The sequence below is a fragment of the Harpia harpyja genome, chromosome 7 (genome assembly GCF_026419915.1).
Source record: "Harpia harpyja isolate bHarHar1 chromosome 7, bHarHar1 primary haplotype, whole genome shotgun sequence".
NCBI lineage: Eukaryota > Metazoa > Chordata > Aves > Accipitriformes > Accipitridae > Harpia > Harpia harpyja.
Genome location: NC_068946.1, coordinates 31,031,608 through 31,055,927, shown reverse-complemented (window position 1 = coordinate 31,055,927; position 24,320 = coordinate 31,031,608). Strand labels below are relative to the sequence as shown.

Sequence of the window (24,320 nt, the reverse complement as noted above, 5' to 3'; positions counted from 1 at the left end):
TATGGAGACAGAACACAGTACATAGCAATGCTGGATTTTTTCTGTCATAGAAATGCAGCTATTTCAAGGGTGGGAAATAAGAGTTGTGCACAGTACTAAAACTCCAAGTGCAGAAGAATTTTTTTTCCAAAATATGAGTACTGTAAGAAATAAATATGGTTACTGAGGTTGTAAATCTGATACTGTGGCTGGATATGCATGTGAATGATGGTGTTCTGGGAACTGCATTGCTCATTAAGAAGGCAAATCAAACAAAGAGTTGGCACATAGATCAATATAAGCCATGAAAACAGCATTTAGAACTTCTCTAGAGGTATGCAGACTCCAATAACTTAAGCTGTTTAGCTGCTGTGTAATGAGTTTTTGGACTGTCTATCACAGCCGACTGAAGTCTCATGAAATTTGTATATTACTGTGTACCTACCTATATCTTCTCATAACTTCTGGTCCTGGCATATAACCTGGAGTTGCTGTAGGTGCGACTGGCTCGACGTAGAGTTTTGCTGAGCAAATGGCATTTCCTTTCATGTTACTGGCAAAGACAGTATAAATTCCTTCATCTTCAGGTAGAACAACAGGCAAACGCAGACTGGCACTGCCGTCTTGCAGAACTTCCATGTGGTAACGCTCTCCATGCCTTATGCGCTTACCGTCTTTGTACCATGCAATCTGCAAGGAAAGAAACAGTAGAATGCTATGTAAGCTCTCCTAAAGACGAAGATCCAGTAATCACCCATGCATACAACATATTACAGCTTCCTATTTTTCAGCTGATGCATAGTCACAGCCCATATATATGTGTTAACCTTAGCATTTTTACTTGAAATAAATAAGACTAAAGTAATATGTTTTCACAGTAGCCTGAAACACGAGTTTTGGAGCTAGAAACAGATATAAAGCCCATTGTGATGAAGAGCAAAGTGACCTAGACCAGACTTGCTACTGTGTTCCCCAATTGTGTGGGCTAACTTGGAGATACTCAGAAGCAAGACCAACTTAACTGGTAAATCTAACCTACCTCTGAACTGGCTAACCAACCTAACACTATTCTATCAAGGGACAAAACAAAAATTCAGCTGATATCAAAACAAAAGACTAGATTTCCTTTGAGATTTGCTGTTTTCTAGGCAGAATGTAGAATGTCTGACAATGAGATGCTAAGGGATTTTTCAAGTAGAGTACCAGATGTTTTTTTAAATAGATTAATGTCACAGAGGTTTGAGGTACCTTTGGCAATGGATATCCAGTCGTCTTGCAATGGAAAGTAACTCCTGTCCCTTCAAAGGTTCTGTAATTCTTTAATCTTAAGTCAAATCCTGCTTCTATAGCTTCAGATTCAGAAATGTCAACCATCATCTCCTCCCTGTCTTCTTCAAGAAGTTCATCTAAGGTGGTCTTAATAATTCTGAGTTCAATTTCCTTGATAAGTCGTTCTTCAAAAGAAGAAATATGGAATTCCTATACAGAAAAGCAAGGCCATTAGTTCTGTGTGTCAGATAATGACATTGTAAAGAAGTGATTTGTACTGGTAAAATGGCAGTATACAAAATGAGTATGGAGTGGTAGGCATACCTCATCTTCTACAAAAGTTCTGACCATCACTGTATCTTTTGCCATTTTCTTCCTAATTAGGGCTTGTTCTTTTTCATATTCTTTTTCAAAGTCACCATATGAAATAGCTGGGGCTACCTCAGCCACTTTAGGTTCCTGTACATATGCAGTCACCTGAGTTTGGTACATCGTTTCTTGTTGCGATTTTATGTAGGCTTCATAATCAGCTAAGAATTAAGAACACATTAATTTTGATAAGGTTTTGTGGTTTTCACTTGATTGAATAAAGAAAACAAGTACAAACTTATTTTACTGGTTTTAGTGATTCAAGCAGAGTTTCTGTCTGTTTAGCCAATAAAATACAAACGGCAATAAAATACAAAGACTGAAGCCCTCAGATGACCTTTATAAACAGATAAATATTTAGTTATTCTAGTTCTCAAAGTAGAAGCACCTGTAAAGCCTCTTTTACACTTGCTTCACCACGGCTCTGTCTCCTGCAAACTGTCATGCATTTTTATGAGGACAATTGAAAAAAAAAATTGTTATCTTCCTTCCCTGTAATATAACAACATATTACTTCATTAACCTCCTTTCCCCACATCAGTCTCTCAATGTCTTATGTTATGTAAACTCTTATGGATGTCAGCAGAAGAAGGTTCCTATAGTTACACATTCTAGCAAAGAATAAAGTCCTTCAAGAACCTGATGTCAAATACTCTGTCTTGCAGAAACAGCCACCAGATGTTTATGTTTCTTGAATTGACCAAACTAAGCGGCAAAGAATTTGCAGCACAATTTAAAGTCTTTTTCCCATTTTAAAGTTAATTTTAAGAAATATTTTCCCCACTTCTTTAATCTACAATGTACCTTCTTCTAGTAAGGAGACCGTTGCAGAAGCTTCTCCATGTTTATTACGAACAACAATTGTGTATTCTCCGGCATCGTCGGCAAAAGTCATGGAAATTTCAAGTTTGCATTCCCCGGTTTCTCTTTTGTAACTCACTTTGTATCTATAGAAAACATAAAAGTACAAGCCCTCTATAATTCTGATGAACAGACTTTTTAGTGAATTTGCTTTTAGTTATACAACTAATCAGAATCAGTTCTAACTTGTGCAAGACAAAAAAAGGGAAACTTTTGCAGGCAATTCTCACTCAATGAATCTGCAGAACAGCATAGGCAAAGTAACCACACTGAAACTAAAGTATAGGTCTACTTTCTTTCTGTTGTCACTAAAATAAATGAGATGCAAACAGCAGTACTGAAATACTAGAGATCTAGTTATCAGACACAATAAAATGGTATATGCTGTGTGCACAGAGTTTGTCCCTATATGGGTCATTATAACATGATATATTTCAAGAATGTTACAAAAGCATTTTTTTTCTTAGCTAGAAAGTGTGTTGCTTTCTCTAGACAACATTTGCATAGACAGAATGCAAACATTGCATAGGCAGAATAAAACAAATGCAAAATTTCTTCCTGATTTGTTTTTAAGGATGTGGAGCATTTCTCGTTTTGTGCTCTTTTGAATATTTATATTTTAAAACTTAGTAACCTTCTAAAGTCTCACATTAAGACATGATCCTATGATTTTTCCATTTCAAAAAGAAAATTTAACAGAAATCAGTGATGCTATTTGGCTCAGCATCAGTAAGAGAATAAAAATTATGGTACTGTCAATTAAATATTCTTAAAAATTATGTTTAAATAGCTTTTGTGCATTGCTTTCAAAGTACCTGTAGCCAGTCGTTAGAGGAACTCCACCTTTTTTCCAGTAGACATGTGGCTTTGGGTTGCCCCCTACTTGGCATTCAAAAATAATGCTCCCACCTTCAATTAATTTATGTACTATGGGTTTTCTTATGAAGAAAGGAGGTATGGGTTCTCCCGATACTTCCTCTGCTGCAGCAGAGACATCTTCCATTACAATGTCCTTTGTCTCCACATAGCTGAAATAAGATTCCAGTGCAGGTAAGTGAGCTGATGTTTGAAGCTTTCATAAACAGAGCACAACAAACTAATGACCACAGCAGGAGCAGTCTGTTCAGGAAAGTAACTTTACCGTTTCTCTTCTGTAACAGCCTTCTCAGAAATGGTTTCTCGAGTCTCAATTTCTTCTGAAACTGCAAGGCAAATATGATATAGTGGATTTTAAAATACTTTAATAGTGCTTAAGCAGTGAGTTTAGCTGACATGAAGAGAGAGAAGGTTAAGTAGTTAGTTGGCTCAGAGGGCCAGGTACTTCCACTGAGGAAGCAAAGAGACTCCATCGGCCCATAATTGGCCTTTTCCTCATATTCTTACAGCCCTGTTACTAACAGCCCTGGAATATAATTCAAGGCATACATTCTACCTGGGACCTGACAAAATGTCTAAGTCACATTACAAGTGATATCCAGTTAACAAAATCATAGTCTTCCCATGGTGATAAATATACTTACCTTTCACATGTAAGTGGCAAGATGTGCTGACACTCCCAGCCTTATTGGTAGCAGTGCAAGTAAATCTTCCACTGTCTTCTGCAAAGGCTTCACGAATCACAAGGCGAGCAAGCCCTGCTTTGAAAGTGATCTGGAAGTCCATTGAGCTCTCAATCTTGTAGTCTTCCCTGTACCATGTCACAGTAGGCTGAGGGTGACCAGAGATATGGCACTCCAGAGTGACAGACTCACCTTCAGTCACGGTCTTATTTTTGAGACCCTGTATGACAAAAAATAAGTATCACAGTCAGTATATATTTTCACTACTAAACAGACATTTAAATAACTAAAATCTATTTGAATGGAATATTTAATGTCTACTTCAAAACAGTGTTCTGTTCAGCAGTGTATCCAAGAAAAAAGAAGCATTTTCCAAAGGGAAGTATTTGAAACTGGATTTGAGATCTCTGAACATTACTGTTATTAACAAGAAAATGAAAAGGTAGGTTGATGTTTATGCAGATCCTGGTAAGAAATTGTTTCACTGCAGCAAATGTCAACCTACTATGTGACGTAATTGTGAAGAATCACCCCCATAACAGACATTCAGAATACTTTGTATCAGAGATAAATTGTATGGCTGACTAAGTCTAATACAGAGTTAAAAAGATTAAATAAAGCCAAATTTTCATGGTCAGGTTTTCAAAGATGAAAGTTAGAATACAAAATGGATGAAAACATAATGTAACCCTCCCAATCTACATACAAATTACTTACTGAGACTAAGGTGGGTGGAGTAGCAGGGATTTCTGCAGGTACAGGAACTCTGGCAGTTTCTGTCACCTAGGTTGTTTAAAGCACAGTTAATAAACACCTAACAAAGCCAAGGACATAAACAGCAGAATTTAGATAAGAAAAGAAATTAGGTAAAGAGAACTCTTTGCTTGTCATAGGTAACTATTAGGTCCTTAGAAGGATTTGTGTAAAACAACAAAGAGATAAAAGTCAGCAGAATGCTGTAAAAGTGGAAAACTGCAATGAGGAAACAGCAAACAAGTGAGGCTATGCTGCATTTTTAAGACCAAAGAAGTCAGTCAATGTGATGGAAATTTGCTTAATAACATACCTTTGCTTCACCTTCTTTCCGCAACACCAAGTGTTCTTCCCGCACTTCTTCACCTTTAATGCTTACACCTGTCTCTTTTTTAGTCTCAACATCATAGCGACTTTTATAGGTGTCAGCAGCCTCTCCAAAGGGAAACTGTGGAGGGGCAACTGGCTCTGCTTTTATCCTCACTTCATGTGGCTTTAGTTGAGGTGGTTTCACGGGCTTGGTGATCTTTTGCACAGCAGAAGTAGCTGATAACTCTTTTTCCAGAGTAGCCATGGCAGATCCAGCTATTGAAACCTAGGGAACAGAAGAGAAAGAGTTACAGCTTTGTTGTTCACTTGTTTTCAAAGGAGATGGTGTATTTCTTGAGCAGATTGCATATGCACCAGTTGCTTCCTTAGTTACTTATTTGTTGACACTGCAAAAGCTATATATAGAAAAATGAATTCTAGTTTTAGATTGCAATAGTAGAATACTGGAGATATAATATCCTTTATTATTTTTTATGTGTCTAACATTCAAATATTTTTGCTTTTTTAACTTTAGAATTTAATTTTTAAATGGTCAAGAAACTCTTAAGTGCAACACGAGAAATGTCCTCTAAATTTTAGCTTTCCTTTTTATCGGTCTGATACAGCAATAAACAATACTCCTAATTAAATAACTGTCAGTGAGTAAAATAACTGAAGAGATTTAAAAATGTTATTTTAGGTGTAACAACCTTGGAAAACATACATAAATCTTCAAATAAAAAATATTTTAGGTAATTTTTATAGTGTTTAATTGCGTTTGAGGGAAAAAACAGTTCATTCATGCTTGAATAAGAAAATTAATTAAATGGGAACTTTTAATATTATGTGAAGGAGTCTAACAGAAGAATGGAAAAAATAAAATTAAAAATGGATGGTGTCATATTATGCAGTCTGGACTTTTTCAGTTTCAAAAATTAGCTTAGTATGTTGTAATCTGCAAGAAAGCAAGCAGCACTGTTTCCAATGTGCTAGTGAACTGATGCACATAGTAAGATTGAAGAGGGATACTTCTGCTCTTTAAAAAAACATAAGTTGCATGACAAATGTTTATGATTTCACTGTATGACATGAAGTATTGAAGCTACATCCTTAAACAAATTATAAGCTTGTTTAAATAATTAATAATTACAAATCACATTTTAGCAGTTCATGTATCTATTTACAGCACTGTTCTTTATTAGTCAAACAAGCCAACACAAACAACTGTAGCGAGCATACAACCCTTCTTCTTCTTCAGAAAGCACCATACTGGAGTGGGAGGAAAAGCCAAATAGAATGCATGACCTACAGGTTATCATAAACGAGCATGCTGTTCTTCTTGGATACAGTTTTCACTTCTTACCTCATATGTATGATCTGGTTTAGGAACAGCAATTTTGGAGACTGTAAAGTGAGGACTTGCTGTGCGGGGTCGCGGGTATTCAACATGAATGGTTTTCTCAGTTTCTGCTGCTCTTTTTATCTACACAAAGCAATGAAAAAAGTTGTTGAGAATGTGATACTGTTCTCCAAACTGAAACAGATTTCACTGGCACATAGTTTTTGGAAAAGAATGCAATGTAAACTGAGTCTAACCTCTGTTGATATATGAACTTCCTTCTTCTCAGCAGCTGAGATATGTTTCTCAGGAGGAAGAGTGACAGTTTTAATTTCTTTAGTGACAACATGACGTTCTGCTGGGGCCTCAGCAACATGGTCTGTTACAGTGTGCTCTTTATAGCCATATTCCAAAGTTTTCTGCTTTACATAAGCTTCATCTGCTAGTTCTGGTTCCCAGGGTGATCGAACACGTGCCTGATCAACTGCAGCAACAACTGTAGCTACAGCTTCGGCCCTTTTTCCAGCTTCAGTCTACAGATAACATTGACAGAATTTATACAAATATTCATCATTATATTAAAGGCTTGCATATATGGCAAATACTTATAAATATAATTCTCAGTAAAGTATATTCCAGACAAAGAGAGTGTATGGATATGCAAAAGTAATAACGTAAACATCAAATGTGTTCCCCCATAAATACACCTCAGAGTCAGTAGATTAAAATATAGACATATTTTTTTCTAAGCTCTATCTATGCATTTTCAGAACATATCTATCTATGCTCGTGTGCTTTATACATATGAATATTTGCATGCAAGCTCACTTTTAGTCACATTTATGGCTACTTGTCTAAGAGTATGGCAGGTACGTAAATGTGCACATAATTTTAAAGTCAGCATGCTCATCAGCTCCATATAACTATTAGATGCTACTAAAAATGTAGACAATGTGTCTAGCATCTGATGTGAATTTATTTACAAAGGAATATACCCATAAAAATTTTTAGCACAGGCATATCTGTTAATTCAGTGTTAATCTATTTTAAATGGTTTTACAAAAGAAGGAAAACTGAGCTTTCTGAGAAACTGGAAATAATGCATTTGTACCAGGACTTTTATTTGTTCCTAATAACTGATAAATACTGTCAACTTCTATGTTATCAGGGTCCAAATTTCTGTCCAGTCAGCCAACAGCAGGTAATAGGATGACTACCACTACTGTTTATTATTACTGTCATAACTGATCTGGATGTAGCAACAGACCCTATGAAACGTATACCTTGTAGATGGGAAAAAAAACTAATAGACAATTTCATGCTGATTTTAAAATCATTATCACCTTAAATTAAAATAACTTAAGTGAAGCCAAAATGTAATTGTTTACAGAGATTTTGTTTTACTATTAAAGTAGTGTTTAGGTAACAGGGACCTCTTATTCAGTATCACTGCTGATTTCAAAATCATTGTTTATACCAACTTGAATTTGGCCCTAAATTTAAGTCATCTAACAAGGAACTGTAATCTCTTAGCAGTCTGACTCCTCCGAGTGAGTTTTATGTGCTATGCTCTTTTAATAATATTTTATAAAAGTATTTTATAAATGTACCATACTGTTTCTAACAAAGTAGATAGATAGACTTTAAATAAAAGCTGTTGGCAACTACACTACTGATCCACATATGGGTGTACTACAATAGAAAAGCTTTTCTACTGTGGCAGTTCTACCAGAACAAAGCAGTGTCAACAAGTGTCTGATTGTCAGAAGTAATAAACTGGACAGATGTGAATGGGTGTTAAAGTTTGTATTGTACGAAGAACAATACAATTCAAACCTTAATAGAGAGAGGTTGTTTCATCTGACAACCATAAAATTGCAAGGAATCATCTTGTAGAAAAAAAGATCGCAGAGTCAGAAATTCGAACAAGTAAACATTACTTGAAGGTCATTGGTAGGGAATAGGCTTTCACAGAGAAATCCGACTGTAGTCTTAAAAGTGGTATTTCCTAACAGGGTGAGACATAAACCTCTTTATCACTAGAAACTTAACCACACTGTCTCTGTTACTTGACAATCATCCCACTTCACGGTACGTTATCAGGCCTTAATTTGAGGGCATTCTACTGTACCCAAGTAGCTCTTGCAAGGTGAGGTTTGCAGATAAAACAAATTGTAACAGTGCATTTCACATCTGCAACAGCTATATTCACCTGATCATAAGCTAGATGAATTTGTTCTTGCTTGGCTGTAATTTCTTCTCTAGTTCTGGACACTGTGACTGGTGCTTTGGTTTTATCAGTGGCAATTATTTTCGGAACTACAGTAGTTTTCTTAGCTTCCTTTTTAATCTAATTATTATAGCAGAAATAAAAGTTTCAGTTACATATGATCTTGAAAGATATTTGAACAATGAGAAAACATTTTGGAATGGGAACAGGGAAGGAGAATTGAGGGGTTAGATCCTTGTGCACTGCACACAGCTCTGTATTATATGTATACTGATAAGTATTGTTACACCCTGACACCTATTTAAATAAAAGTAATGATTTTAAAAAAAAAAGTTAAAATGCATTTCATGAGTCAGTCAGTCCATTCCAAAGGTCAGTCAGAAGAGAATTATGGGCATCCTATTAATGAAAACAGTTAGGAGAGAAAGAGGTGGAATAATATAGTCTAATTAATGGTAGTTCTAAAAGTTTGTAAGTGGAATAAATCTTAGAAAAAATGAGCTGGAAATGTATAGTTAGTATTTTTTGAGGGATACATAAGGTTTGTAAAGAAGAGAGGATAAAAAACCAAATATGGTTGTAATAGTGCTATTCACCTTTTCATGGGTTATGCTCACTTGTTCTTGTTTGGTAGCAATTCCTTCTTTACTTTTCGATACTATGACCGGTGCTTTAGGTTTATCAGTGGTAATTACTACCTTCGGTACAGAAGGTTTCATATCTTCCTTTCTTATCTAGTTTTTATGGTAAAGAAAAATAATAATAATCAATTATGCCTGTTGTCAAAATTACACATTTTTTTGGGAAAGTGGGATAAGGTTTCAGAATGTATATCAATGAGAGAAAAACATCACCTGAGAAATGGAATAATTCCTTTGTACAGGCCAAGTTATAGCCTATTTTATATGCTAGCTGAACGAAGTGCATTCAAAGTCATTAGCATATTGCAGTAATCTGTGTGTGAATTAGAGAAGAATATTCCCACTTCCTAGTTAATTGTGATATATCATCGTTATGGTTTGTACAAGCTGTTTGCATAAAAATGAGTATTACTGACTTAATATTTACTCTCATCAGTAGATGGAACTATCTCATCAGTTACTCCAACAAACAGTGGTTCCACAATATAGTCTAGGAGATGCATTCAGTCCTCACACAAATATGAACTTCATCAAATCAAACCCCACACACAAATATCGTCTCATGAGAGATAACCTTTACAATATTTCTTCAGAAATCTACCTTCAGACAAAAATCAAAGGTCATTAAGCATCAGATGAAATTCTGACTACCCTGGCAATAAAAGCCATAATGCTCAAAGGATCTGTAGGAAGGGCAGCTGCACTCTTCCTCTGTAGGCAGAGCTGCTATGAAGTTAGTAGAACTGGACCTGCAATGCTGGGCCTGTATCTGTAATACCTTGCTTTATAAAGTCTTCATTTTGTAATCTTCTCTTCATAAAGAAGCAGAGCAAAAATACGTAGCACATTTGATGAAGAATGAGGTTTTATAAGCTTATTAGAGTATAACAATGAGTTAAACATCTCTAACATTTATTTACCTGTTCATGAGCAATGTGCACTTGCTCATGTCTAGTAGATATTTCTTCTCTAGCTCTTGATATTCTTTCTTGTTCTTTGGCTTTGTCTGTAGCAATTATTACTGTGGGTACTGGAGTTTTCTCTGGTTCTTTTCTTACCTGGATGTTTACAAATAAAGAAATTTAAATGATATATTGTTTAAAAATATAAGGTATGTGATTTTCGATACATTTAGAAAAGAGGATACAAACGAAAGGGAGGAAAAACGTCAAACTCTGGATTTCAAAATCATCTAGTCTGGAAACTGCCATAACAACATAAACAGACTTTTTATAAAACATATAAACATCTAGCATAAAAATAATAAAACATTCCACAAATGCTTACTTTGTTACTGAAAGCAGTAATAAAAGAAATTGGATCAGAGAAAAACTGTCCTGCATCATAATCAGTTTGAGAAAGCGTAGGATATTAAAAACAAGTTTTAGGTAACTTTCATTTTGCCAAGAAGTTTGGATGTAATCTGTACATAAATGTGCAAATTTTTTTGCCCAGGTGGATTTCTGTTTCTCAGTACTTTAAAGATACACTTTCCTCCTTAGGCATTTCAGGTAGAATACAAATATAACATTTCTCCATAAAAGCTGGTCTTCCATTAAATCACATTTGTCTGATAAAACACACGCTAAAATAATCTGAATTCCAATCACTCATCAGTATTTTCAAAATTGATTTCAATGCAGAACGAGTTTTTCCTCCTTTTTCTGACCCACTGTGCTGCCAACAAACAAAGCAGGCTACAAATGGCAAGCTTAGAAACAAAATCAGAAAAAAGTTTGAAAATTTAATAGGTATTTCCTACATGTCAATTCTTTAAATGATTGAGAATAATATCTAGTAAATCACCATACAATATATAAAAAAGCAAAATTTTTCTAAGTTAATGTTCTGCAAGTTTATCTATCACAGTTAGGTATTAATAATAGGAGTGAAATAAAGAAGGAAAGACACTCATCATCAAAGAGAGATAGGCGAATGATACCAATGTAAACTAGAAGAGTGAACATATATAAAAGGAAAAAATAATATTAGGTGTGTCATTTGTCTTGTTCATAGGCTTGTCTTTGATGAGATATTAGATTTTTTGAACAAGGCAGGGTATGACAATCATAGGTAACATCTGTATTCACCTTTTCATGAGAGATGTGCCTTTGTTCTTGTGAAGTAACGATTCCTTCTCTAGTTCTCGATATTACTGTTTGTTTTGTGGCTTTGTCACTGGTAAGTACTACCGTTGCCTCCTTTCTCATCTGATTTTTATAGCAACAAACAAAAAACCAAAGTCTTAAAATTCATTTTAACAAATTGATCATCAAAAGAAGAGGAGAAGGAAAAATAAGAGAGGAATGCAAGTGAAGGAAAAATACTAAGGGAAAATTATTCTATTCCTAGTGGGGAAATTATAAATGAGATATTAGAGGGAAAACTTCATTAGTGTAAGAATAATGTTAGAGAATAAATGACAAGGGAGAATACAGGATCACTTTCATAGAAGGCATTCCTAAACTTAAAAACAGTTTAAGAATAATTATTTCAATCCTGCTATGATGGAAAGCAATGGAGTAAGTGATCCACGAGCATTCCTTTACAGTCCAGATGCTCTATATAAGTATGCATGCTTTTGCAGTGCACTGGGTAATATCTTGTTAATTCCTCACAGTGAATCATGCCTTGTTTGCATGTTGGATGAAGGGATAAAAGGGAAATCATAGAATGTCTGTGCTCTATTTCTACCTGCTCCCGAACAGGTTGAACGTGGACTGCAGTCATTGCTGTCCTTTTAGCAGTTTGCTCTACAACACCTGGAGCTGGTTCTCTCACCATGGCTTGATCCACAGCAGCAACAACCGTAGCAACAGCTGCTGTTTTTTCACTGTCCTTTCTCACCTATATTAGTCACATCAAAAGACATTTTTTCATGTTTTGCATACATTCAGAAGAAGCACAAAACAAGTACAGAGACAGAATGTTGCAAAGAAACATTTAAATATTTGCAGCCGAACTCTCTCAACAGCAGATACACACACTTTTCAGCCTCTCAGATTCCATTTAGCAGATCTATTCAGCAGTGGTGAGTACACACATAGAGCAAAACCAATGCTCTTTCTAAAAATAAGAGTTTACCTCTCTAGCACCAGCCACGTCACCAGCAGCAGCACCACTAATGGTAACTTGTTCTTGGACCCCATATCTCCCCTCCCATCTTTCTTCAGTTCTTATTTGGGTAGCGCTTGTAGATACTCTTGTTTCCTTCATCTGGGCTTCTGTGGATGCAGCATATCCTTCCTGCTTCCAAGGAGGAAGGACTTCGGCCCCAGCTGTCACTACTTGTGTTTTACGGATTGGAGATGGAGATTTCACTGGTCTAATAGGTGAGGTGGAGATTCTTCCAGCAGGAGAAACCGACCTAATGAAAAAATAAAGTATTAATATAATTAATGTAGTGTCATACAATGACAACTACATAAACAACTTCAGCCTGAACTTGAAGTCACTCTCCATTCAGGGTATCTTCAGTACTTTGTAGATTGATTTTTTAAAAGTTTTTGAGGTGTTCTACTTGTAAATCGTACTTACCTGTTTTTAACATGCCTAATGTATGTTTTTGTCACACACTCTTAATTGTAACACATCTCTGTGGTAGCTTAGTTAGATTTCCAAAAAGAAATAAGGGCAAATGACAAAGGGCATTTCACTCAGGCACATACATTTAAAATGTAAAAATACATCATTAGTTTCCATTTGCTCTAGCTTAATTCTCCTAATAGGAATAATATAAAAGGCTTACAGGCTGTGAGCATTACCTATTACATTTGTGGTCCAGTCTATGTAGATAGACAAAATGATTAGTGTAACTGCTCTTTGTAAAAATATCACATTGCAGCCACCTAGCAATAACATAACTGTATCTACTCCTGCAGCATATCTCATTTCCATGTGTCATCCACACATGTGCTCAGACTCCAGGCCAGCTTCTGATCAGGGCCTATATTTTTTCCCATACTTACTTTTGGAAATCTCAGCCATAATAGTTGGTAGCCACTTGGAAAGTGCTAGTTTCTAAATTTTGATATTCCAGAAATTTAATCCCAATCCTAGCACTTAGTTTTAAAGCATTTTTCAAAATGCTTTAACGGGCTTTCTAACTTAGATTTTCTTTGAGAGGAATTTTTTTCAGCTGTATTTCCCAGATAACATTAACAAATTGCAGCAGTAGAGGGCAGCAGCATCATATTAATTTTTAGATTCATTTTCTAATGTGTTGTATGTGTAAAAGTGGTTTGACTAACGGGGCAATACAAACTTCTAGTTCCATATGCACTCTAGATGGCACTATTGAATTATTCTTTCATCTATGGAGTTTGTTATTGCTAGTTACTATCAATCCATTTCTTCCTGTCCTTACAAGTTATTCTCAATGGGGCAAAATTCACCAGCATACCTAGCTCTGGCAATTTAAACGGGGCACTTTTGAGCACTCAGTTTGGAGACATTCCTTCCATGATGTTGGTGCTTCAGGGCGCTGAAACTGTAGGACTTCCAAAGCAATTTTCTCTTTACCTGCCTCTCAGCACAGACCTCCTGGGGTCTCCCAGACCACGAGCTCTGCTCTTCAAAGCACTCACTTTCCCTCTCAAGACCCTTTATGCAGCAGAGCAAAGCTTAATTTTTCCATAACGACATTTACCTTGCCTACCTTCAAAACATTATTTCTGCAGTCATTACTAGCACACACATAGAACACGAGTTCCCGTTTTTTTACATATCCTTCCATTCTGTTTGCCACCCATCAGAGGGTCTTTGCTCATTTCTCTGTCTAAAATCATCAGGGCCAACTGCTCTACTGTTTTCTTCTCTTTCATCATGAATGTGGAGCTTTGAGTGCTACTTCAGCTGTATGTAGAACAATCAAATGGGATTTATTCTCTAAAGGATTTTCTTCCAAATGGGATAGAAAATTTACATAAGAGACGTGTACTTCTATAGCAGTGGCAAATATAGCACATTATAGCTCACTGTCAGAATAAACTCAGTATTAAGTCAATGCATTCTTCCATTTTATACTACGCTTTTGTTCTACAGCATTACTGCTATATGTGAAAGTGATTCAAAAAGCAATCTGGTTCGGAAGAATAATAAGTTTACCTGACTGGTGAGGGTGTTGGTGCTCTGACATGTCTTACAGGTGATGGTGATTGTCTAACAGGTGATGGTGATTGCTGTCGTGCCATTTGTGCTTTTGCAGCAATTATTGGTGGGGTTGGTGATTTTGATGTAGGTCTGGGAGGCATTCGTGGAGGTGCTTTGTGTGGGAGCTGTTGTGCTGTTGCACCTTCTATGACCATTTCAACACTTGTAAGTGATCTGGCATCAAAGTGGGCTTCAGTCTTCTACAATGAAATCAAGAAAACAAGTCAGAGATACTGTAGAAGTAATCATCCACATTTTAGCCTTACCCGCATTGTTTTTGAAAAATATACCTTTTCAATTCTGGCTTGTCTTGTTTGTGAAATCTGAGCAGTCGAAACAATTGTCTTTGTCTTTTTAGCAGGAACGGCTTCTTCCTCGCCTTTTGGAAGAGAAAACATGGTCAGAAGAATTGCATATGACAGCAAACAAAAAACAGTTGCAGAAATAAATGAATGGTCAGTTCCAATTATACACAAATATATATAAACAACAGAGAAAGAATTAAGCAACCATCTGTTATTCTTGCAGTATCTATAGACAGATAATTGTGTAAACAGTTGAAATATTATTTCTGTATTACCATGTCATTACAAAAAAACCCAAACCAAACGAAAACAAAACACTTTTATTGTAGATTCTTCAGAATCAGTCCTGGATCTCAAATGACTACACAGTCTGGAAGCCTGACTGAGGTGAAATCCAAGCAAGACTCCTCTGGGTAGAATGATTCACTGCTACAATTCTCTAAGAACTGCCTTTATCCTTACCAGGCTCATTTACAACACCATGTACAGTTATGCAGTCTAATATATCTATTCCATCAAAGCCAGCTTACAAATATATCTTTGAGACATCTACAGAACAAAATGAGAACAACTGAGAGTATCCCACACTTTTTTCTGTCTATTGTATCCTCAGTTTAAAGAAGACCCATTCTGAAGAAAAAGTCCTTTTAAATTCTCAGACAAAAATCTTTGGTAAATTTCACCAAAGACACTGCTTTTTGACAGCAAGTTAATAACTCTTGAGAAAGAAGTTGTAAGTGAACTTATTGATATAACTTTGATGAAGTGGTGCATATTGTACCATTACAACAATGAATGCTCTCTCATTTTCATGGCTTGCAACTTCAACTCCATTACCTTGAATTAGCAATTCAGCTGTTGAAGTAGCACGTCCTACATTATTTGTGGCATTTACTGAATAGGTACCGGAGTCTTCAGGATATGCTTCTGCAATTATTAGGCTGTAAAGGTCTCCTTCTTGTAAAATTTGAAAATCGGGGGAGCTTTGGATTTCTACTCCATCCCGATAGAACTTCACCACAGGTGTAGGGATTCCAGTCACTCTCACGTCAAGTCGAACTTGACTTCCCTGCCTTGCAGTCATGCTCTGTAGTCGTTGTGAGAAGTTTGGTGGTGCTGTTCCAGCTGCAGTTTTATTGAAGAAATAAACAGAAAAACAATAATGTCTGTTAAAAAGAACTGTAAGGGCTAGACATTTTCATTACTAGAAGTGCACAAGGTCTATTTCTCCTTCACATGCTACTGACAGATAATACTACCTCCTCAAGCATTCAAAAGATTAGGAGTTGACTTGCCAAAATGCAAAAACCCTTAACTTTTTCATGTGCTTAAAATGTATGATATTTCTGATTATGCCCATGATTGCAAATATTTCTAGAATTAGAGATACATTGGTTATAACCACAGGTAGTAAAAGTGCAGTCTCTTGTGTATGGCCCTTTATGTGAGTTGTTGTGTTAAATATCATTTATATCATTAAATATCATTAAGGGCTCCATCCTGCAGAACTTTATCCTTTCTTTTATGTGTAGTCTGAATGTAGCCAGTGTGACAGATCACATGAGAAGTACACAGGGCTAAGCCAGAAGTTTGTAATTGTGATTAAGAATTTATAAAATCAAGATAAACTTTATACACTTAAGGTGTAAAGGGCACTGTTAGAAATTACTGGTGAAAATATATGCTGAATTCTAGACTGCTTTAGGAAAAGGAATTTGGTTTGCTATTTCTTTGTCAATCATGTACTTCAAATCCAAACTTTTTTCATTATCTGTGACACTTCTGCTATTGCTCTCTTTCTCACATTGCTAGCAGAGAGAGGTGCCTTTCTTTAGCTGCTTGATACCTGTGACAAGTAGCTCAGCAGTACTAGTTGCTTGCCCAGATCCATTGGTGGCTTGTACAGTGTATCTTCCACTGTTTGCTTCTGTCACGGTGGGGATCACCAGTTTAGCGCGGCCATCACTAAACGAGATCTGCACACCGGGCAGAGTTGCAGCAGAGAGAACCTGGCCATCCCGATACCAGCTCACCTCAGGAACTGGGAAACCTAAAGAAAAAGGAAGAGCAAAAGGAGATTAAAATGCTATGAAATGCCAGATATCCAAATTACCATAATACTCACTCATGTATACACAGTTATAGTAGAGTGTAATGGCATAGGCACAGATGTATGTTTATACATCCAGTAATAGAGTGGTAAAGGAATTTCTTTTTAAAAAGGTCTTTAAAATACACAGAGCAGTAGGACAACTGCATAGGCTATGGCACTTAGGAAATCACTTCAATAATGAGTGGACCGTAGTGTTTGGCAATCCTGTTGAGGAATAAAAGCTCATCAAAATTACGAGGGGGATGAATTAGTGCATGTGAGGTATTTTTTTATTATTATTTATTTGCTAGTATCTAAGTAGTATGGCTTATTGCTAACAAAACTATCCAGTCCAATAGTTTGGAATTGTCTGCAGTCACACCAGACTTGGTTAGGAAAGTTTTAAATTTTACTCATAGTTGAAAAACTGATTTTTAGATATATGTAAAATAGAAACACACATAGAGAAAGAGAATGTGGCCAGTTTTAGAGAGGATTAGAAATCAAAAGGGTAAAAGTACATCTAAACATTGTTAATTTCACAGGTGGAAGTTAGCAAACAGCCCTGATGGGGCTGGTATAATTCAATTTTGTACTATTGGTAGAGGACAACTTGGGCTTTATCACCATAAATATAGAGTATCCAGCAGATCCCACTGACTAAATCCAGGGCTACGTGTCTTCAACATTTGTGCAAATGAGTTTCAAAATCTTTTAAGCTAGGCAGCCAAAAATCATGTTGTCAATAGTGAATTTCTTGAAATGTTGCCAAAATGTTTTATTTTCTTGGTGCAGCATCATACGATGATTAGCAAACATGGGGGTTTGTGTGATAGGCTGAACAAGGCCTACATTTTTAAAAATGGAGTCTATTTTGATGTCTCAAACTGGTATGTTCAAGGGATGCAGAGTTAGATGCCATTTTGAAAATCTGAGCCCAAATTCATATTGAAAGAAACTCAACTTCACAAATTTACGAGCACTCTGCTAGTCCCATGCCACAGAGCTGGGGACTAAAACGTAAGATCTACCTCAGATTATAGATATTTTTGCATGGACTCTGTGGAGTAGGGACTTACTTTTATATGTGCCAAATTACACTATGGTTTGAATATTAATTATTAGGACATTCTTTTTCATTTTAAAACTGTCCTTGAGGCTTTTTGAGCTTTATTGCCAAAAAGAAGAAAATTAACCTGAAGTGCCTCAATTTCACTGCTTAAGTAGTTGAATTCAATGAAATTGTCCTGACAATGACGTAAGTGACAGGAACTGCCAACCTGCATACAATCTGTGTGCTACTTTCAACAATATGCAGATTGTAAAGGCTGTCTTGCATTGGGTAACACCTGAAAATACCGGTTCAAAGAAGGTTAAGCAGAGTACAGGCTAGTTCCTTATGAACAAATTCAATACTTGATCAGTACCGTGGAGACATGAGGCTGGACACAGTTCTAATGCCAGCAGCACTGCAGACTTTCTTGACAGTGATGTGCTGTCTCATGTCCCCTCAGTCACTGCTCACCCAGTAGAGCTCCCCCTGTGACGATGTCCTAGCTGCTCTGGCATTTACTGCTTTTAACCGTGGGGTCTGTGTGCTCTGCGCTTTCTGAGCGCAGGGAGAGGTACTGGGTATTTTTTTTCTGATACCAAGCCTTTGTAACGTGGCATTTAACTCACGGTCTGATACCACAGTACAATTCATTTGTTCTAGTTTACAGACTGCAAAATTGCATCTCAGGTGGTTGCTAAGCGCTTCTTGGTACTCTTAGATTAACTGGGCTCTTCACGTTCAAATTGTAGCTCTGTATTAATGCTTGACTTGTATGTAAAAGGGCAGTGTTATCAGAGATAAAAAGAAAGTCTGAATTTCAAATTCATGATAATTCATGACGGATAGGAAGGGCAGACAATGCAGCAGAATAAAGCTGTGTAGTCCATTATTTATGCAATTAGTTCAAGAAATAAAACTTTCATATTTTTTCTGCATTAGAAAAATGAAATGCCAAGCCACTGTCAGATCTGTCAATCTTGGTGGATACTTCTGGGGCAGGAAAGATATTTCAGAATCTCACAATGTGAATAAAAGCTAACAGGACATTGCCTCACATGATGTTTGGGACTAAAATACAAATATGGTATATGCTATTAGAAAAACTGCTGTATCTCCTATTAGTAAGAAATCAAGTTTCCCTCCCATGATATCACACAAATGAAAATAGCCAAAATCACACGTTGAGCCATAATATTAGCGTCCTAAGTTCTGATTATATATTTATGTATTTGTAAGAATAATAAGTATTGTAATCATCAGTGGAAAGAAACTTTTCACAGAAATTTTACAGTGTACAGACAACAGGAGAAGGTCAGGGCAATTAACTGAAGAGTAGAGGGCCAAATAACTGAATAAGGCATGAAAAAATATCATGGATGTAGACTACAGGACATATTCAAACACCTTGTGTGGGCCAGTATTATCTAAAGAGACCAAGGGATGAATGACAGTGGACCATAGATGTCAGAGATCTTTATAGTTGGACAGATCATGTGTTTGCACCTGTCACAGAGCATCTGGGTAGTGTTTTACGGTATGTGGATCATCACATTGCTAATGCCTGTAAGACAATATAATTCCATCAGTAGGAACACATATCATTTCTCATTAGTCACTGCTGAGGTCAGAGGCACTCTTAGAACAGGGTGTTGGTTATCTGGTCAAGTTATCTTGGGGGTTTGCGTGCAGTTTTGCACCAGACAGTGTTTTAATAGTGTGCAGACCAGCAAAATGAAGTACCCTTTAAACTTATGTGGCAACTTTAAATTGCATCAACAACTTAAATTATGTTAATCCAGCCTTGTACTACCATCAGGATCACCGTACACATCTACTATCCAGCAAACTAGGGTTTCCTACCCTTTTTAGTGGCCACATGGACCTAGATTTTGTGCTTTTAACCCCCCTGCCAGAACTCTGGAATTCAGTAAACTCAAGGGCACAGGAGGTAGAAATACAGCTTAGCCAGAGTAAGGCTTAGCACTAGGTCAATGAAGAACTAGCATATGCCTTGCCTTTTGCACCTTGACTCCTCATTCTCTCTGATCATCATCCAAACAAGATTACTCTTTCTGCACCCATATGGAGTTCCCTTATTAGCACAGTATGTATTTTTATGTATACACTTTTAATGCTATTTCCCTCCGGTTTTGATGATTCTAACATACATGAGAATTAGACACCAGTCTCATTGGCAGGATGATTGGCTATTGCCTGGGAAGCCTTGTAACTTTATGAGGTATGTTTGTGGATACCTGACAGCACCTCACAGTGTTGATCAGTACCGTATGATGTGGATATGTAGTCACATTTCAGCACTGATCTTTACCCATTCAGATCAGAACAAAAAAACCCCAAAAAACAAAAAACCAACAAACTAATTTTGCAAGAATGAATCAAAACCTTACCACTAATATGAGCCTCAAAGGTTGCGGCACTACCCTCCAGTGCCACAACACTTTGTAATGGCTGCGTAAATGTTGGTGCTTTTGTCGTCATCTTTACAGGCACTCTGAAAGCAACAAAAACATAATTAGATATCAATGGTGAGATTGTTATTATACATGCTTCTCGCTAGATTTTTAGGAATATTTGCGGTTATTTTCATGACAATTTACTCTTCTCAGTTTTAAATCACATTGACCTGGTGAAATGTGAAGACTGTAGGTTTTGACAAAGTTGTATAGCAAATTACTCTTAGGGCACACTTGGCTGAGTTGCATGTGAAACTGTTATATTTAGTGAAGCTGTGATTTGGCATTACAAGTACACAGCAGGAGACAAAGTTCTGCTTGACCCATTGCATGACCTTGTGCAGGTCATCTAGCCTCTGTTTGTCCATTAACCTCCTTTACCGAAAGAGAAAATAATCTCCATGTAAAAATTCTTTGGAATGATTTGAAAATGTTTTGTTAGTGCAAAGCGCATTCTCCAGCAGGAAGACAACTAGGTCACTAAGCAGCAACTGAAAAAATCATGAAGGTCTACAATCTATTTGGCTTTTAATAATAAAAAAAATGCCAAGAGGGTCTCTTTTAAAAGCAGTCTGTAAGTAGTGAATAATTTCATTTTACGCAGAAGCATATTGGCATTAAAGACACAGATAAAATACTGCTCTTTCTTAGAGAGTATCTCAGTGGAATTTTGAATATGGGAAGACAGCCACCTTCGAAATGTGAGCTAGGATATAAGGTAGCCACTGACGCTGATGGTTTGAACAACTGCAGATCCATGTGAAATCTGAAAGAAAAGTAGTTTGTTTTCTCTTCCTATGCTACAAGATCCTACTTTGAAATAGCACACTGCCACTAGAAAAGCTTCTGTATTAGGAGTATTTTATATTTGCATGAACATATTTATTTACTGATGTTGAATTGTGCAGGTTTTTAAAATGTAGCTAGTATCTTCTTAATAGTGTCATACATCTATTGAAGCTACAATTTTTCTCACTAAAAAATTCCCCTGAGAGCATATCATGTCTTACCAAACAAGGGTTAACCCCATAATCTTTTCAAGTCAATCTCACTCACACATTTACTGTTGTTTACTTTGCCTTTTGTGCCTGATTTTGTGACAGTCCCAGGCTTAACTTAAAAATTGAGAAAGTGAAGTTTCTTTCACTATGAGCCAAATTTATGCCGCATTTCAAAGGGGTGAAAATTCTTCAGGATATGAGTTCCTTCACTGAAATCAGTGCCTGATACCTACATACAATAAGTGCATAAGGGCAGAACTGAATATTGTATTGGGATTTTGAGCTGCTTTTTATTGCCTTTACAAGTTATCTGGATACTTGCTCCAGCTTGACAGAGGAACAGCCTTTTATCAAAGATTTTCAGCTTCGAGGGTGGGGGGGAAATGAGTTCAAATTAGAAAGAAATGACCAATGTTTCATCCTAACACAATACTAGTTCTCTGAAAGGAAGATGAATACAAATATCTGTCTCATGTATTTCACCAAGATCTACTTCAGTTATGTTTTGAAGCTCAGCTAAAATACATGGAAATAATCTTGCAATATAATTAAACATTATAAAATCTTATATATATGTAATTTCCTGATTTGAGAATAGATTGGAAATTATTTAATTAAGTAGAATTGTCACTGAGTTCACACAAAGTTTATAGATTTCATTGTCTAGGCAAATTTCGGTGATGAAGATCTCATCTTATAAGGCTTTTTGTATAATTAGAATTGAAAGTATGCATCTGAAATGTCATGTTCCAGAAATAACCTTCCCAGCTATGAATGACAGCAGACAAGTGTTCCAGAGCTGCCATGTAATTGATACCTTAGCAGTTGATTCCCTTAAAAAGTCATCAGAGCTTAGCTGATACCATATGCATTTTATCAGAGCTATTCTTGGAGCTTCTCGGTTTATCTCTCAGTAGCATAACCTTGAACACTCCCAACAGAAAGGAGTTTTGAAGTTTCCATGCACTTCAAATCTTAATTTATACAGTCTTTAACAATGAATATACTGGAAAAACGTTTTGCCGAGTGTTATCAAAACTTACTCCCAGAAATTTAAGACATAATCTTGCCAGAGAATTTAAGTATTCCATGTCTATACTCTGAAACCTATACCCCCTGTAAGAAAATTAATAAATAATAGACCATATCAGGATTATTAATGACTGATAAAATACTTATTCCACCAGCAGAAACATGTTACTAACCTGATCTCTCAAAGTGCCTGTAAGAGTGGGCTAAGCCCAACGAAATCTTCTTGAACGACGTCCTTATCCAGAGTAAGATTTTTTTAGACAATCCCAGCATGAGAATTGTAGAGCCTCTAATCATAAAAACAAAACTACACAGTCTTGACAGTGTAGTTTTGTTTTTTTGCAATCCCTACACCCGAGGCGAGGCGGGGAATGCACGACTGCTCAGAAGTGCTAACATAGTTGTTTTGCTTTATATACCCCAGCTCTGCTGACAGGTCTGCCTCATCATGTCAGTGCCAGTTCTGATTGGTTTCCTAAAAGAAAGTATTTTGTGAGAGGGGATCCACTCTGTGTAACCATACACCACATGTTGGTTTGATTGACAACGCTAATTTTGGAAGCACAAAAGGGATTCACTGAGGAAACATCATCTGTTCCAAAGATTTTGATTTATAATTAGATTTCGTTTATAATGTGCAGTTTAGAAGCTGTTGCAAATTTGCTAAGTCATAAGCACAAGACGAAGAAAGTAATAAAGAAACATTTTAGCAGAGGATACAGACAAGTCAGAAGTAGTCATATCAGCAAGATTCAGCCTTACTTTCTTTCATTATAAAACATCCAAGAAGCTACCAAATGCATCTGTCAATCACCAAGTAAATAAGTAAGCTGAGCTCAGACATGTGGCTGCACACTGTTAGAATACACTGTTTAAATTATCTTTTTCCGTAACTTTGAATTCTAAAATTGTGTTTGGTAATATATAGATTTGGCACTCTGGGTTTTTTTTTGTTTCCTTCACAGTTTTTCTGTTGGATGTTCCAAGCAGTTAAGCTTAACAAACAGTAGCATACAAAGTGCAGAAATATAAATTTTGTGAAATTAACAGACACAACTACTGTAATTTCTAAAATAGCAGATTTTAAGTCTAATGGCTTTTTTCTAGACCTGTGGAGGCCTTGTGCAGACCACAGAATTAATCATCCATTGAATAGCATATTAGTTGGTGAAATTCCACTAGCCCAGCTTCGTCACTCTATGCAGCTAATTGTACCATTAGATTGGTTGCCTCCAAAACAGAGGTCAGAGTTAGAAGACTACTCTCATCTATAGCTGGAATGGGAGGTGTTTTGCCACACCACCACATCTGCCTGTTTCCGTTTTTGCCTTCTTATTCAAAAAACCTTTTCCTTCCCTATGAAGCGGGTTATATATAACACGTATCTATCTAGCACACTCTTTAAGCACATAACTGGCTCATGCTTATGTGCTTAAAGTCAAGCATGTGCTTAGCTGTTTTGGTAAATGGAGGACTTCAGTCTGCTGTTACCAAGACCGACATTGAAAAGGATCTCCCAGAGGATACCTAGAGAAGTAAACACAGGCTGGAATTTTGTACCATGAGCTGCACTTATGTGTGAAAACAACCTGAAAGAAATGTCCAGTAGGTGCTCCATAAAATGCCAAGGAGAGAGAATGCCACTTCTGTGATTCCTGCAAGGGGGTATTATACTATAGTTTGCAGATCTGACAGAAACAAGAAAGGACATATTGCTGTGATCTCATAAAATAACTATAAATTTGATCTGCCCTTCAACTTATCCGTCCTATAAGGTGTCAACTTTATGGCTACTCTTGGCATGCAGCAGTAACAACAGCAACATTAACTGGAGTAATACTCTCTACGCTGGTACTATCTGGACTCACACAGAGGTTGAAAGTCAGAGTACTATGGCTCATG

General features: G+C 36.5%; 1 protein-coding gene across 25 annotated transcripts in view; it reads right to left on the bottom strand.

Moving 5' to 3' along the window:
* TTN (titin) overlaps positions 1 to 22,826 on the bottom strand; it is a 245,697-nt gene extending 222,871 nt beyond the window's left edge. For 20 of the 25 annotated variants that reach the window (XM_052793469.1, XM_052793487.1, XM_052793478.1 and 17 more), the window contains exons 1-23: positions 22,592 to 22,826; positions 20,320 to 20,423; positions 16,612 to 16,815; positions 15,603 to 15,890; positions 14,751 to 14,839; positions 14,416 to 14,660; positions 12,394 to 12,676; positions 12,004 to 12,156; positions 11,400 to 11,519; positions 10,230 to 10,367; positions 9,265 to 9,402; positions 8,651 to 8,788; positions 6,696 to 6,971; positions 6,463 to 6,582; positions 5,104 to 5,385; positions 4,755 to 4,820; positions 3,999 to 4,257; positions 3,620 to 3,680; positions 3,294 to 3,506; positions 2,422 to 2,564; positions 1,573 to 1,778; positions 1,228 to 1,458; positions 425 to 669 (exon numbers count right to left, since the gene is read on the bottom strand). In XM_052793469.1, the coding sequence (XP_052649429.1) occupies positions 425 to 669; positions 1,228 to 1,458; positions 1,573 to 1,778; positions 2,422 to 2,564; positions 3,294 to 3,506; positions 3,620 to 3,680; positions 3,999 to 4,257; positions 4,755 to 4,820; positions 5,104 to 5,385; positions 6,463 to 6,582; positions 6,696 to 6,971; positions 8,651 to 8,788; positions 9,265 to 9,402; positions 10,230 to 10,367; positions 11,400 to 11,519; positions 12,004 to 12,156; positions 12,394 to 12,676; positions 14,416 to 14,660; positions 14,751 to 14,839; positions 15,603 to 15,890; positions 16,612 to 16,815; positions 20,320 to 20,410 (3,989 nt within the window). In that variant the 5' untranslated portion in view covers positions 20,411 to 20,423; positions 22,592 to 22,826. The remainder of the gene's footprint in view (positions 1 to 424; positions 670 to 1,227; positions 1,459 to 1,572; positions 1,779 to 2,421; positions 2,565 to 3,293; positions 3,507 to 3,619; positions 3,681 to 3,998; positions 4,258 to 4,754; positions 4,821 to 5,103; positions 5,386 to 6,462; positions 6,583 to 6,695; positions 6,972 to 8,650; positions 8,789 to 9,264; positions 9,403 to 10,229; positions 10,368 to 11,399; positions 11,520 to 12,003; positions 12,157 to 12,393; positions 12,677 to 14,415; positions 14,661 to 14,750; positions 14,840 to 15,602; positions 15,891 to 16,611; positions 16,816 to 20,319; positions 20,424 to 22,591) is intronic. The other 5 variants (XM_052793480.1, XM_052793479.1, XM_052793486.1 and 2 more) reach the window with 5 other exon arrangements.
* Positions 22,827 to 24,320: the final 1,494 nt, after the last annotated feature.